Below are 15,178 nucleotides of genomic sequence, written 5' to 3' on the forward strand. Positions count from 1 at the left end.
TCTGCACTGCCTGGGTCTTGCGTGGGAGGTAGAGAAGGGAGAAGGACGGGAGGGTGGCACACGGCCTCGGGGGTGAGAGCAGAGTGTTCAGGAACGCGGGACGCACTAGGGGATTTGCTCTGAGAGACCATGTGAAAGAGACAGAGAGGGACCAGGTCCCGGGGGCCCGTGGATGGGCTCGAGAATGAGCAGCAGGGGCTGCTGGGGTCCGTCGTGTCTTAGAAGGTCCTTGTGGCTGAGCACGGAGGGGCCAGGAGGCCAGGACCTCTGTGGGGGCTGTGGCAGCCATGACAGCAGGGCTGGGGCGGGCCGCGGAGGGGAATGGTATCCCGATCTCGGTGTCTCCGGGGCCTGGCCCAGAGCGGGGCTTGGCTCCGAGCTGGGTGGGGGGTTGCCCAAGGCTGCGCAGCTGGTGACTGGCCCTGGCCGGGCTCTGCACCTCACCCCGGTGGGCCAGGCCCTCGAACGTTTCCCAAACCCTGCCAGCCTCACGGGTCTGCAGGCCGTAAGGGGCTGAGCGACAGTGATGTGGTGTCCCCTCCCCCGGCATGGTGACCGGGAGAGCAAGGGCCGAGGGCTGGTCTCTGCCGGGGCCAAGCTGAACACCTCTCCCAGAGCGTGCAGAGGAAGGAAGGAGAAGTGTCACTTTGAGCCCCAAGGACCCTGCCGTCCCCTCGTGTGGCCCGGAGCCCCCACGTCACTAATAGCCTCTGACGCAGGAGGGCCTCCCACGCAGGGTCGGGGGATGCCGAGGTTACAGTTCACGAGCGCGACAGGGAGGTTGGTGTCATCCCTGCCAGCACCCCGCTGACGTGGGGAGTCAGACGGTCCCGGGTTCGAGTCCCAGCTCGGCCCCGGGCAGGCCTGGATCTGGACAAGCTCGTCACCGCTCTGTCTCTCGGGCTTCTCGGTGCAGCAGGGATTTCTGGGCCCTGGAAGGTGAGCAGTACCGTTCGGATGTGAGGCCCCTTCCAACTGGGGGCAGGTGAGCCTCAGCTCGTCACTGGGAGTGTGGCACTTTGGTGTTCTGGTACCTTCCATGTGCTGTGGGACCTGCACACCTGGTATGCCTTGTCTTCTCTGGGTCACAGGCCCCTTGGCCTCCCTCAGGAGAGGGTGACTTCTCTCTCCAGAAGAATGCAGATATGCAGGAATACACGCATTTCCGCATACTTCCAGGGGCCTGGGACCCCACCTAAAGCAGAACCCTGGACCCGGGTTAAGGGGTGTGCAGCCTGGGGGTGGGGCAGGGCACAGAGACACAGTGGGCACCTCTGAAACGGATGCTGGCTAAATGAAGTTAAAAACGAAGCCCACACCGGCTGTCCCCTCCACCCCCGGTGTCACAGATCACAAACAGCCTGTTATCCCACATGGAAATTCTGCTGCGAGGCAAGAGATAAATGTTTGCCCAAGGCCACCATGTGGCTCCTGTTCTGAAGAGACGCTGGGGAGTCAGGCCGCCGTCTGTGTTGATGGGAGTCTGTTTCATCCCTGGGCACCTTTGGCCAAAGCCCCCATTCTAGAGGCCTCGATTCTGTCTTCTCCGGGGAGTAAACAGATTCCGTGACCTTCACCAAGGCCCCGAACCCAGCCAGAGATCTCTTTGGTGGTGGCATTCCACTGCTGCCGCTGTTTGTGCCAGACAGGAAGCGGATCGCGGGAGGACACGGCCTTGCTCTGCGACACATGATCAGCTGGGAGTGTCGTCCCGCCCGGGGACCGTGTCCAGTTCCTCGGCCCGCTAGCAGGAGTGTAAGGGGAGAAGCGCCTGAGCTCCTGCTTCCCCGCGGCTGACTGGAAGTCCGCCCCAGGGTGCAGCTGACTTTGCAGACCTGCCTGTGACCCTTGCTTTGGGCCTTGGCACACAGGCTTGCTTGGAGTCGGGCACACCCCCTGCCCAGAGAGACCACGGTGTGTGGGAGCTCGTCAGGCACAGGCCTCTCCCCTGCCCTGCACCAGTGACCCCCAGACTCACAGAGGGGAGGCCCTGGGGTGCCTGGGTGTCCCCCAGCCTTACAGAGCCTGGATTTTGTCACCTGAAGCATGGGCCGTCTGGCCGTGAGGTTCTGGTCTGGCGTGAACATGAGGAGCGTCTCCCGTCCTCCATGGAGTCTGTGGTCTTGGGTGTGTGAAGGGGCACGGGGAGCTTCCACTCCTCTCCCTGCTCGGGATCTTTGGGCTCGTGCACAGGACTCTCTGGCCCGTTTGGGGTCAGGGCCTCCTCCCTGCATCCGGCTCTTACAGTCTCTCCCTGGGCGTCTGCGTCTAACAATCCCACTCTCTCTCTCTCCCCAGTGGTCGTGACCCACAAAGTCCTCCGGAAGGCCAGAGGAAACCTGGAGGTAATGCCCCTGGGAGTTCCGTTACCCAAAGCCCATTTGGGGTGTGGGGCATGGGTGCAGGGCAGGAAAGGACTTTGGAAAAACGAGGTTGAGGGTGACCCCAGGACACCCATCCATTTTCCTGCCAGCAGCACAGAAAACTGTCACCTTACTGTGGCACGGCTTCAGTGGTGGCTCCAACTAGTAAGCGTGTGTGCTGCTTTCACGAGGGAGAAATCTGCAAACAGTGTCTGGCACATAGTAGGCGTTTGATAAACGCTTCCTGAATGAGTGACTGCAGTATGATGTCATTGCCATTTGGTTCTCTAAATACTGACTGATCAAACAGCCTGTCTTTGAAAGCAGTTTCAGAATAACAATTTCGCCTTTAACTCTGTCAGGGATCTTAACTTCAGACACCCTCCCCTGGACCTAAAATTCTCCTCTTCTCCCTCCCCGTTCCCAGCTCAGGCCCGGAAGTGCCCACCACCCAGGAGCGTCCAGTGCCAGCCGCCCAGGCTCCTGAGGAGAAGGCGCAGCCAATAAAGCCTGTGGACCCCACGAGCTCGCTCACGCTGTGTCTTCATTGCACGTGTGGTTTCTGCTTATCCCGGGGGAAAAGGACTATCTGGCTGAAGGAAATCTATATTTTCTGTCCGAACGGCAGTCGCAGGGCTGTTGTCGGCAGTGCTGGGAGGCCAGGGAACGAGGCTTCCCATAGGCCTCAAGCTGTCGGGCACCGGGTGTCGCACCCAGGGCTGCGGCCGTCGCTGCGCACGGTGCGGGCTCCGTGCCCACCCCCATCCTCCAAGCGCTTGGCCAGCCCCACGGTCTAAAGGTGCTCAGTGAAGGATTCGGTTCAGCTGCTTCGTGTAGGCCCCAGGCCCTCGCCCCCACGTGCACATGGCACAGGCCAGGGTCTCTGCAGCGGCGCGGCTCTCCATACCTCGCGGGCTCTCTGCCCAGGTCACTGGGTGTCCGGAGGGGAACGACCCTGGGGCACGGCCAGGGCACTGGGGCCTGCGTCTGGCCTACCTCGGGCAGTGCTTGTCACGTCCCAGAGCTGTCCCCTGAGGCGGTGCCACTCCCTAGGTAGGGGAGATCCCCAAGTGACGCCTTGTCATCACAGCGTCCCTAAGCTTTCCAGCCTACCGTCCACAGCACTGCCTGGGGCTTTGCCACAGCCTTGTCTTTGACCTTCACATGGAGCTTTGCCTTTGCCCTGAGTTTCGTGGTGTCCCTGAGAAATAAACAAGGTAGGGCTGAGTCCCTTTGCAGAAGAAGTCCCCGGGACCCCCCAGCCCTGCTCTGCAGTGACGCTCGCTGCTCAGCTGCGCCCTGCCTGCCTCATGGCCCCGCCCCAACCTCTGTGCCACCAGACAGGCATCCGCTGGTCACGAGGGGCGGCATTCTGAGTCCTGCCCCCTCTTCCTTTGTGCCCATTCTGGCCATCATCCTGGGGACTTCAGCATCTGTTTTGGTGACATTTCAGTTTGCTTTTCCTCTGCAGTTACTTGTTCTGACACTTTGCCCTTGACCCATGGCCTCCCGTCCTTTCACGTGCTCGCTGCCACATCCCCTCCTCTCCTCTGACCTCTTGGAGGTCCTCATCTCCGGTCCCTCTGCCTCCTTCCCTCTCCATGGGCTCCGCGTCTTTAGTTCCTTTTCCCGTCAGCTGTCTTGAGTCTTGCCACCGGCATCCGAATCCCCTTTCTGCCCTGAGGTGTTGGGAGACAGCTCCCTCTGACCCCAGATGCTGCTCCCCTTGAAACAGTTTGACCCTCAGCTCCAAGCCCCAGGCCCCAGTGAGGGTCACCAGGACCGGCTCAGGCCCTGTGTGACTTGTCCGAGGCCCTTAGCTTGTGAGTGGGAGAGCTGGGCCCTGATCAGCTCCCCTGCTCACACCGTGTCCTCACTGCTGTTTCCGCAGCGCCTGGGACACGGTAGTGATCTGGGGTGACTGACGGTGTAAGCTATAGGCAGACGGAGTGGAGGTGCAGGGGCTGGGGATCGGGGCACGGGCCTCTCCTCCCGGGCTCCCCACCTGCTCCCATGAAGTGGGGGGGCAGGTAAGGGGTCAATGCGGGTAGGGGGGCAGGGACCCACTCGTGCTTTCTTCACAAGGAATACTTGCACAGATGTACCTGATTTTAATGCGTGCTGGTGTGTGAAAACTCAGGTTCCAGCAGAAAATAATGGAGCGGCTCCTTTTTCCAAAAGCTGCGTGAACAGCTTTGCCAGTGGAAGTCCCCGTGTGCACACGGCCCCTCAGCGTGCTTGAGTGGAGGCCGCAGGAGACTTGGCTTCCCCTGCCCGTCTCTGTGCCTGTGACACAGAGGTCCCCTCCCACCAGGCCTGGTTACAGCGGCGAGCCTCCACATCTGGAACATGCCCGACAATTAGACCTTTGCCAAAAATCAGCGACTCAGCCTTTCTCAGTGGCTGATCTCAAACAGATTTGCGAGGCACTAAAGTTCACATGGCGGATGTGCCCAGACATGCACGTGCGCATTTGTGTGTGTGTGTGTGTGTGAGAGAGACACGTGGGGAGTAAGCTGTGAGTGTGTGTGTGTGTGAGAGAGAGAGAGAGAGAGACAGAGAAAGAAACATGGGGAGTAAGCCGTCAGTGAGTGGTTAGAGCCCAGGCTAAACTTGGAGGTCAGAGCCGGGTTCGGCCACACCTGCAGGGGAAGTTGTAAGTATATTGCCCGGCACACAGTTACTGCACAGCCCTTGGGCGCGGAGCTTGGTGGTCGGCATGGGTTGGGAAGCGGGAAGAGTTGAGAGTGTGCCGGAGAGCACCGCCTATGGACGAGGGCCCCGGGGATCCAGCTGGCATCGGCCTGGTCACCCCCAACTTTCCAGGAACACAGTAGCCCAGAGCAGAGCGTAGTTTTGCGTCTCCCCCTCCCACCCCACCCTGCCTCCCTTCCCCCACCGCCGGTTTAGAATCCCTCAAAATATTCCCAACCAGGGGCTAGTGATGGCCCATACTCCTCCGGGGGCCGCAGAGGCAGCCTGGTTGGTTCGGGCTGGATTCGGGCCAAGAACAAACCTCAACGAGGACGATTTGGACCTTGGAGAAAGCTCCCGTGTGCCTGGAGAGTTCATGTTACCAGCCGCTGAATCCGGGAGGATGTGTCTGTGTCCCGGAGCTGCACCCCAGAGAGGCAGCTGCCGGGGCTAAATATGCAGAGGGGGAAGGAGGGAAGGGGCACGGCTTCCAGCTCCCCCGGGAGTCTCCTGCTCGCCCCACCTTGGCCCACCTGTCCGCCTCCCTGTCGTGAGCCAGAAGGGTGATCCCTGCCCTTCCAGGCCAGTGCCCCCCTGCATAGCGGAAGCTGTGCTGTGCATGGTCTCATTAACCCGCACTGCCCTGTGCACGTCACGACTGAGACGACGGGTAGGTGGCCCCCTCAGTAGGTGTTGAGCCAGGATTTTGAACCCGAGCCTGTTACAGCCTGTTCTCGATCCTGTCCTCTGGACTATCCTGTCTTCCCAGAACACGATCTATTCCACAACCTGCAGCCTTTCCCTACCTTACAAACCCAAGTATTCCCACTTTTTCCCAGCAGCACGTCTCCGGGTGAGAGGAGCAGAGCTCGGAGGCCCACAAGTGAATTCTTCGACACAAGACTGTGGGTGGAAGGGCTGTGGGTGGAAAGAAGAGTGATCTTGTTAATAAGCTCTCAGCACTGTGGAGGCAGGGACACCTGCCCGGGGGCTGCCCACCCTGCCAAATTGCCTCTTCAATCGTGGCCGTATTTTAAGTCTAACTCAAAAATTCAATTAGCATTACCCTGTCTTCGGCGACGCCCAGGACTGCGCCTTAGGGGCCAGGTGTGTTTGGCCTCCCCAATTCTGTTGGCGAGAGGTGGGCTGGGTGTGGGCGGGGTCAGAGACTCTGGGTCTTGCCCTGGCCTCAGTTTCCTCACCCACAAGATCATGACATGGGCAGATAAGGATATATAACGGCCAGTTGCAAGGCCCAGACATGGGTTCCATCACGGGGTTGCGGGTTCATTAATCTTAGGAGAGGTTCTGCCTCGGGGCAGCGGTGCAGGCTGGAGTCACCCGTGACATCTTCGCCTTCCGCATTCCGTCCACGATCATGGCTGCTCAAGCCACTACCTCTCCAGAGGCCATTGCTTTGATTATCTCTGTCACCATCTTGGCCTGGATGACCATTGTCCCTCACCTGCCCCACTTGCTGGCTTTCTAGCTGGACTTCTGGCATCCAGCCTTACCCTGAAGTGTCCCCATATCACAGCTATAGAGAGTCTTTAAAATGCAAAGCTGATCATATTCTCTCTGTTTAAAATGTTGAATGCTTCCCATTGTGCATGACCTGCTGGCCCTGGTTATACTGAGTCCTGCCTGTTCCTCATTCCCCTCCAGCTGCCCACCCTCTCAGCCCCCCAGGCTGCAGCCTCATAGGGGCTTTCCTCTCTCCAGCCACAGGGCCTTTGCACACATTGCCATGTTGCCTAGCATACTTCCATCCCCTGCCCCAGCCTCTCTTGTTTCTCTGGCTAGTTGGGTCCTCCTCATGCCTCAGATCCTAGTCAGGGAATTCTTTCTATTAAGGAACTTGTGTTGTGCACGGTCACAGCACGATTCCCCGTCACAGGCACGTGGCGACTGTTGTGACCATGACGGGGTTCTTGAGCAAACGGCTAAGAAAGAATTCTTGAGACGCCTTTGGTGCAAAAGGTTGATTCTATTAAAGCATGGGGACAGGGCCATGGGCTGGAAGAGCCGCCCTGGGGTTGTAAGGACTGATTACATACTTTTAAGTTAGTGGGGGTGAGGGATAGCCTGAGTCTCTAAGGAATTTGAAAGCAAGGCTTTCAGGACCTTGGGGGGCTAGTTACTGTTAGGATAAGGTTAGTTTTGGTCTCTAATAAAGACATTAAGGAAGCAAGGCAGCCGTAGTTGCCCGAGGAAGGTCACGCAAGCTGTAAGGTTTCATTCATGTTACATTTCTCTCGCCTTTATTCCCCTCATCACCTCGATCGTGGGAGTGCCGTTTTGGGGGTTGTGCCTTGCCCCGTCGGTAGCTAGAAGGTCTGTGAGGGCGCAGACCGGTGTGAGTTGCTCCCCACTCCGACCCCCGTGCCAGCCACAGGCCAGCAGGTATATTCACTCACCAAACATGCCCAGGGCGTCTCCAGGGCGCTTTGGAAGCAGTGAGACTGATGGGGAAGACCAGTTCCTGGTCATTCCTGGGATCCCGCGGACCCGGCGGACTTCCAACCTTGCCACGTGCAGTCATGTGACAGCCCTGCAGGGGGAGACGCTGCTGCTTCCAGACTAAAGACTGCGTCCCAGAGTGGCCTGCCCAGCATCACACGGCCAGTAGTTGGTGGAGCAGGATTCAGATGCAGGCCGGCCGGCCCACCGCTGGGTGGGGTGTGAGCACACTCAGCATCGTAAGGGGGTTGGCTCAGGGTGGCCCGGGGTGATCCACACGGTCAGCGCCCTGGAGGTCCCTGCCACCAGATGCCAAGTCCAGCCCTGTCCCTGGCATGGCCTTCGGCTCTCCATCCTCAACAGGAGACGGAGTGGGAGCCGCCCCTACTCAGCCCTCCCAGCTCCTGCCCTTCTGCCCTTTCGCCTCTGTCCATTTTGACCCTGAACTTGGGGATGCCGCCACCCCAGCTGACCCCAGCGGGCAGCCCTGGGCACGGAAGGGGCCCCTCTCTTACCCGAGCACCACCTTGCTCAAAGGCACAGCGTTAACCAAGCCACCTTCCCACGCTTTCCTCTCATGCTGTAATCACATCCTCATTAACGGGCATTCACAGGAGAGCTTGATTATAGGTTTTCAGGTTTTAAAAGGTCCTCTGTTTGTATTGACGCCACACACAACAACGTGTGGCCCGGCTTGTCGTGGCACCGCGTGGCCAGTGACGCACACGACAGGGAGGAAGGGGAACAGCCCTGCGCTGCTTCTCCAAAATGCGTGGGGGGTGGGGGAGGGACACAGACACGGGGTGGCTGCCAGCCCAACCGGAAGGCGTGCGTGACTCATGAGGGGCAGGAGACCTTCACCTTGCAGCCCCCACCTTTGCCCAGAGCTGCCAGACCCGGAGGGGGGCGGGGCAGGCACACAGTTAACCCCGTTAGGTGGTGAATGGTAAGAACGAAGGCCCCCGGGGAAGAGGCCCCCGTCCGGCCTTGGAGGTGCCCTGCGGTGCAGGGAAGGCCAGCCAGGAACCTGCGAGGTGGGAGGTGGGGAGGGCGGGGTTCCAGGCAGAACAAACAGCGTGTGCCCAGGCCACGGTGTGCTCACCTGGGCGAGGCCGGGCGTGGGGAGCGGGTGGGGTGAATTTGGGCCACTCGGGGGGAGCTGGGGCCCAGTGCACTGGCTGAGCAGGGCCATGTGTGCGTGCACGGGGGTGAGGGCGAGGGACAGAAGAGGGTCGGGGCCGCTGGGTCCGGCCGTGACCACGGTGCGGCCTCATTCACGGAGACGGGGTAGCACGGAGGGCTGTTGACGATGAGTTTGTCCCTCAGAGCAGGCAGATGTTATAGGTGGGGGGTGGGGACGGGGCACCAGGTGGAGGAAGCAGCCTGTACAAAGGCGTGGAGGCCACCAGGGCCCTGCGGTGGTGGCGTGTGGCCGGGGTGGCCAGCATGAGGTTGGATACAAAGTCCTCAGGATTTGGGCCCATCCTTGGCATTGGGGAACCAATGGTGACTGAAGGGCGGTGAAGGGGGAGCCCAGAGCAGAGGGGAGGCAGGAAGACACAGGCTGGAAGGGAGGCCAGTGCAGGGGTGAGGGAGGACCCAGCCCAGCTCCACGGAAGGGGGGCCTGGCCCAAGGACGCATGACCCTGCTCTCTTCCCGCGGCTGCTTTAGGGCGGTTGCTGGCCTGGGCAGCAGTGGGGGATACCAGCCTGAGGGACTCATGTTCTGTCTGCCGACCCTGGGTCCTGCCCTGGAGGGAGCTGTGACCTGCTACGGGCGGCTCTTCTGCCGGAAACGGACCGCGATGCTGTTCCAGGCAGCGCCCCACGGCTCCCTGGCCGTGCGCACCTCCCTGGACCGAGCCCCAGTTCCTCCTTGGCATGCATGCCCTCCCGTCTGCCCCGGTCCCCTGCTCCCAGCTCCTCACTGGTGGTACCTCCTCCCCCACCCAGAGGGGTCCGTGCTGCCGCACCCCTCACAGCGCCGAAGGCACATCCTGCTCACAGTTCGTGAGATCGAGCTCCACATCCGGCTGACAGCGCAGAGCCTGCTTGGGATTCTTCCTCTCCTTCTCTGCCCCTTCCCTGCTCTCTCTCTCTCTCCAAATAAAGAAATTAACTTAAAAAAATAACAAAGGGAGAGTCCAAACAAGAGAGGGAAACAGTTCTGTATATGACCTGCCCTACTACGCGGTGAGCCCCGTGATGGTGTCCCGCACCTTGCTTTCGGGGGATCGACCGAGGGGATCCTCATGTTGACTCTTTCCCACTGGCTCACTGAATTTGTTTTGCATTCATCAAACTCATAGATTCCAAGCACCACACAACATATTGTCACATTTGATCCTACAGCAGCCCCGTCCTTTCTGTAGGCGAATAGGAACTCAGTCCATTTATTTTATTTTATTTTTTTTTTACAAATAGTTTATTGTCAAATTAGTTTCTACATAACACTCAGTGCTCATCCCCAAAGTGCCCTCCTCCATGCCCATCCCCCCCTCCCCCCCACATCCATCAGTCCTCAGTTTTTGTCAGCATTCAAGAGTCTCTCATGGTTTGCCTCTCTCCCTTTCCCCCACCATCTCCGCCCTTCTTCTCCCCCTTGTTCCTCCGTCAAGTTCCTCCTAATCCTCCTATACGTGCAAACATATGATATTTGTCCTTCTCTGCCTGACTTATTTCGCTCAGCATTACACCCTCAAGGTCCATCTATGTTGCTACACAGAAACTCAGTCCATTTAGTATTATATTAAGAAAACCATGCCTGTAGTAGACAGAACATTGTCCCCAGAGACATTCTCGGACCCCTGGAACTTGTGAATATTTATTTACGTTTCGTGGCAAAAGGAAATCTGCAGATGTGCTTAATGTTAAAGACCTTGAGACGGGGAGCTCACCCTGGGTTGTCCAGGTGGGACCGTCTAATGGCATGAGTCCTTAAAAGAGAATCTTCATTGGCAGTGGCCGGACAGAGAGAGCTGTAGCAGTGGACAAAGGGTCAGAGAGTGGCTGGCTTTGAGAGTGGACGGAGGGGCCGTGAGTCAAGGGTGCTGATGGCCTGGGGAGGTGGAAAAGGCAAGGAAATCGACACTTCCCTAGAAACTCCAGAGAGGAACACAGTCCTGCTACCTGCTTGACCGTAGCCCAGGGAGACCCATGTCAGACTTCTGACCCCCAGAACTGCGGAAGTTTGTGTTGCTTGAAGCCACCGAGTGTAAGGCGATCTGTTACGGCTGCAGGAAAAACCAAATACAATACTTTCGTCGATATAAATACGATCGGATCTGGGCGCCTAGCTGGCTAATTGGTTAAAACGTCTGACTCTTGATTTCAGCTCTGGTCATGTTCTCATGGTTGATTTGTGACTTTGAGCCCAGAATCGGGCTCTGGGTTGACATCATCGATGTCTCCCTCTCCCTCTCCCTCAGCCCTAACTCTGCACTCTCTCGCTCTCTCTCTCTCGCTCGCTCTCTCTCTTTCTCAAAATAAATGGACTTTAAAAAGATATGATCATATGAATTTAGAGATTATAACCATGTGCCCATAGCAATGTAGAGTAAATTCCTAAGGGCCCAGCAAATAGGTAGCCTGGGAGGTAGTGAGCTCCCCACCCCCAGAGGTATGGGTCACGGAAGTGCAGTGGGAGATGTTGTAGGGACGATTCTCCTCTAGATGGGCAGGTGCTTGGACAAAGCGTCCCCTCTGCAAAGCATCCAGAGGTCGCAGTCAGAAGGCAAGTGGCCCCACGCAGGAGGACATTAGGGTTCTCTGTCACCCGTCACCACCCACAGCGTCCTCCCCGTAGGCGAGTTATTATATATGGTTACAGGACTCCATTACTTCCGAATGCTTCTATGTAATGCATTGAAGGAATTATTGAAATGTGTAATTACAGTGTGCATTGTAATATAAAACAAGTCTATTATATTCATTTGACGGAACCGTGCTCCATAATGTCTATTCTAATATAAAAGATTCTGCCATTAGAGTGTTATATTGTGTGATGCTAATTGTCCGTCTGCAGAAGCTGTCTCCTGCTCTTCAGCCGGTTCCTATGCTTCCTGCTGACGCGTCTGCTGCCCGGCACCATGAACACCCGAGCTTCGGATCTGGGAGGGCGCTCGGGGCCACTCGGCCCAGGCTACACTTGGGTGTGTGAAGCCTTGAGGGGTGAGGCCACCTGCCCGCGGCCCAGAACCATAATCTGGCGGCTCCTGAGTCCTTGGCCTCCTTGGGAGCGGGAATCAAAACACTTTTCACAAAGAATCCCCCGTGCAGGCACTGTAGACAAGGCGGGTAGACAGGGCAGACAGAGCGGGTCTGGTCTGCGGGAAGACGACGTGCGCAACCAGGGTCCTGACCCCGGGGAGCCCGCCACACATGCACCCCCACTCTGAGGCCTCTGCACAGAGTGCGGGGGCTGCAAAGGGCCCCCTGTGCAAACCAGTGGCCCCACGCTGTGCTCGCCCAGGTGGAGAGTGCTTGCCCCACGTCGTACACCACGTGGGGCCACAGCTGGGACGCCGAGCTCTCAGCCCTCGTTGCATGGGGTTCCCGGAGACTTGCGGTCCCCCCGATGAGGAGGCCTGGCCGCAGAGTGAGGCGTGGTGGCTCCGAGGGGAGGCACAGCAGTTCCTGGCTTTAACAGGCGCCCCGGGGAGCCTGCTGCACAGAGAATTAGAGCGCCTTCCTCCCTGTCCCTCGCTGGCCTGCCCTGATCAGGGCCGTCACCTGCGCCATGGTCACCCTTGTGCAGAAGATGCAGTTCCTGTTCCGGGCCCTGGGGACGCATCCGTGGCTGGGAGTCTAGCAGCGTGGGAGCGGGACGGAGGAGAGACCTCTGTTAGGGGTGAAGGTGCTTCGGGCCCAGGACAGGAGAGCAGGACGGAAGGAGATGAGGGTGCGGGGGTCCCAGGCCCAGGGAGGGCACAGGAGCTGGAGCAACACCGAGAGGGAGGGAGGAGGGAGCCCAGGGGCAGGGAGGGGGCTGGTGGGGGCGGGCAAGGGCTCGGAGCACACCAGGGCCCTCAGCTGGTCAGCGTGACTCCAAAGGAGATGGGTGGCCGCTGGGGGTCTGGAGAAAGAGGAGGGCGGCCTGCTGGGCTCCGGGAGTGTCGCTCTGGCTCCTGAGCGGGGAGGCACGGGCACGTCCTGGGGACAAACCCCCCCCCCCCCCTACTGCAGCCCGTCCTCTGGGTTCCTCTGCGGCCAGGGTGGGGCCACCCAGGCAGAAGCTGGAGAAGAGTCCCCCTGGCGTCCTGCCTGTGGCCGGGTGGGTGACATACATGTTCGTCCCTCGGTATGCCACCATCATCACCACTGTCGGCACGTCTTTGTGGCCTGGGCCTCCACGTTTAAGGTATTCTAAGTATATTTTCTCACTGTTCAGTCTCTCAGCAAACAGTCCTGTAGATTCAGCTTCCTGTCCTTTTATACTCGCAGGAACTTTGCAGAAAGGTGACGACAACTGCCTGAGGTCACAGAGAGGGTCTGGGAGAGCCAGGGCTCCAGCCAGCTCTTTGTCCTGTCTGTCACTGACGGGCGATGTCCTGGGGAAGTCCCGGGCCCGCTCAGGCCACTTGGATTCCAACAGTGAGAAGACAGAAGTCTCAGGCAAGGCACTGGATGCAACGTGATGGGGCAGAATGGCACTCAGTCATTGTCCCCTGGGGTCTCCTGCCTTCCCACTGGAACTGCCAAGGGAGTCTCACCCCCTCCCAGGAGACCTAGGGCAGAGAAGGGTGTCCTTCAAAGGCATGTGGTGGTAACAGGTGTTTGCTCAGCTCACAATGAAGCAGTCGCCCTGCTTCCTCCATTGCCTGGATCTGTGCAGTAGTATCTTGGGAACAGAGAAAGCAAAGATGTTGCCCTCCCAGTTCCTTGGTCATTTGCCTTAACTTTGGGCTCTGAAGCCCCCCCCTGCTTAGGTTGGGGTCTCATGGTCCCCCCACCTTCTGTCTGCAGCCTAGTGCACAGTGGTCAGATCTTGTCCTTGACTGGGCTGAGGATGGGTCCCTGTCTTTGCCTGGGGGACTCCCATCCTCAATCTCGTTTCCCCAGAGCCTTCCTGGCCACATGATTAACTTGTGTGAGGCGATACTTCCGGTTTGCTGGATTAGTCGGGTGCTGAAGCCAGGTTGCAACGCCCTCCGCACACAACCTCAGCCTTCCAGGATCCTCTGCTGCTGGTTTTAATTCTCCCATTTTGCAGGCGAGGGAATAAAGCTCAGTGTGATTAATTTCCTGGCTCAGGGGCAGTGCCCAATAAGTCAAGGAGCTGGTACTGGGTCCCTGTGCTCCCACCACATTGTGTCCCCTGGTTAACATCTGCCGAACGGAGGTGTGTTGGGTTAGGCTCGCTGAGTTAGAGCCCCCGGACTGGCAATTTAGAGCCTGGTATTCAAATGGGGCCCCTCCTGTTTTACACGAAGTGTCATCAAAGGCCACAGGTAACAGGAGCCATGGCTTCCTTTGTGCATTTGAAAAAGTTCCGCCTCAAAGCCATCACGTCAGTGCAGGGACCGTGGAGGAGTCAGTTGGAATTAAATCAGGATCCAGGAACAGGAAGAAGGGAGAGGAAGGTCATCTCTTGAAAAGACAAGGAGGTGCCGTTTTCTCAGCCGGGTAGGCGTGGCTTGGGTAGCGTCAACCGGGCTGCAAATTTTAATTTCCGTCTCTGCAGCTGCTAATGTGCTTGTCGCTCGGAGAATAGACACTAATTGACAAGCAACAAAATAAATAACGTGTAACATGAAAGCAAACATAAGCTTTAAAGGAGGGGGAAAAATAGCAAAAAGGATGGAATTAAAAATGGGGGGGGTGGTTTGAGAGATGCTTTCCGCACTCCATTAGAGCGACATCAAAAGGGTTTTCAAAATATTTGTTTTATGGTGAAGATACAGTTTGGAAGCATCTAAGCTCCTGTCCCCACACCGCTGTGCCAGAGATCAGAGGCGGCACAGTGAGAAAAGAAGGCTAGTTTCTTCAAAAGGACCTGGAGAGGCACCAGCAAGCTCTGGAGGGATGGTGGGCCAGCCCCTCTGTCCTCCGGAGGACAGACTGAGGCTCAGAGAGGGAATGTGGCACCGCCAAGGTCACACGTTGGGTCTCTGGGAGGTTACAAGTCTGGCATGGCTTGAACTCTATGTGTCTCTCCTTAAAGATACGTTGATGTCCCAACCGTGTTGGAAATAGGGTTGTTGCAGATGTACGTGGGGAAGATGATGTCATCCTGGAGGAGGGTGGGCCCTCGACCCAATATGATGGGTGTCCTTGTAAGAAGAGGAAGCACATGGAATTTCTTTTGAGGAGAGTCCTTCCGTTTCCCCATTTTGACTAGTTTCTGCCTCTTGTAAGTTTTAAAAACTTCTTATGCGCTCGGCACTTGCGAGCAGTGCGATATTAAAGGAGGCTCGTACACTATCTGGGGCCTGGCCATTCCGGAAGTGTCCTTTTAAGGGCGTCCCTTGGTCTCTCTTGTTGTGACTTTGGTTATTTTATTTCCCTACTCGTAGTGATATTTTGGACTCTTCACCATGTGTGCTTTGGTTTGTTCCTTGAAGCAGCCTACAGGGCCGTCTTCTTAGTAGACTGTCCCCTTTCCTCCCAGACTCTTGGGGTCCAGAGTCTTTTGGCTTCAGCCTTTCTTTGTTTGAGAGATG

The 15,178-nt window shown here is 57.8% G+C and overlaps 1 protein-coding gene across 9 annotated transcripts in view; it reads left to right on the plus strand.

Moving 5' to 3' along the window:
* CDK5RAP2 (CDK5 regulatory subunit associated protein 2) overlaps positions 1-2,888 on the plus strand; it is a 168,210-nt gene extending 165,322 nt beyond the window's left edge. For all 9 annotated transcript variants that reach the window (XM_039234624.1, XM_039234625.1, XM_039234626.1 and 6 more), the window contains 2 exons: positions 2,299-2,345; positions 2,791-2,888. In XM_039234624.1, coding sequence (XP_039090555.1) covers positions 2,299-2,345; positions 2,791-2,850 — 107 coding nt within the window. In that variant the 3' untranslated portion in view covers positions 2,851-2,888. The remainder of the gene's footprint in view (positions 1-2,298; positions 2,346-2,790) is intronic.
* The last annotated feature ends 12,290 nt before the right edge of the window (positions 2,889-15,178 follow it).

This window comes from Hyaena hyaena, unplaced genomic scaffold (assembly GCF_003009895.1).
Source record: "Hyaena hyaena isolate Hyena2069 unplaced genomic scaffold, ASM300989v1 scaffold_90, whole genome shotgun sequence".
Lineage (NCBI taxonomy): Eukaryota > Metazoa > Chordata > Mammalia > Carnivora > Hyaenidae > Hyaena > Hyaena hyaena.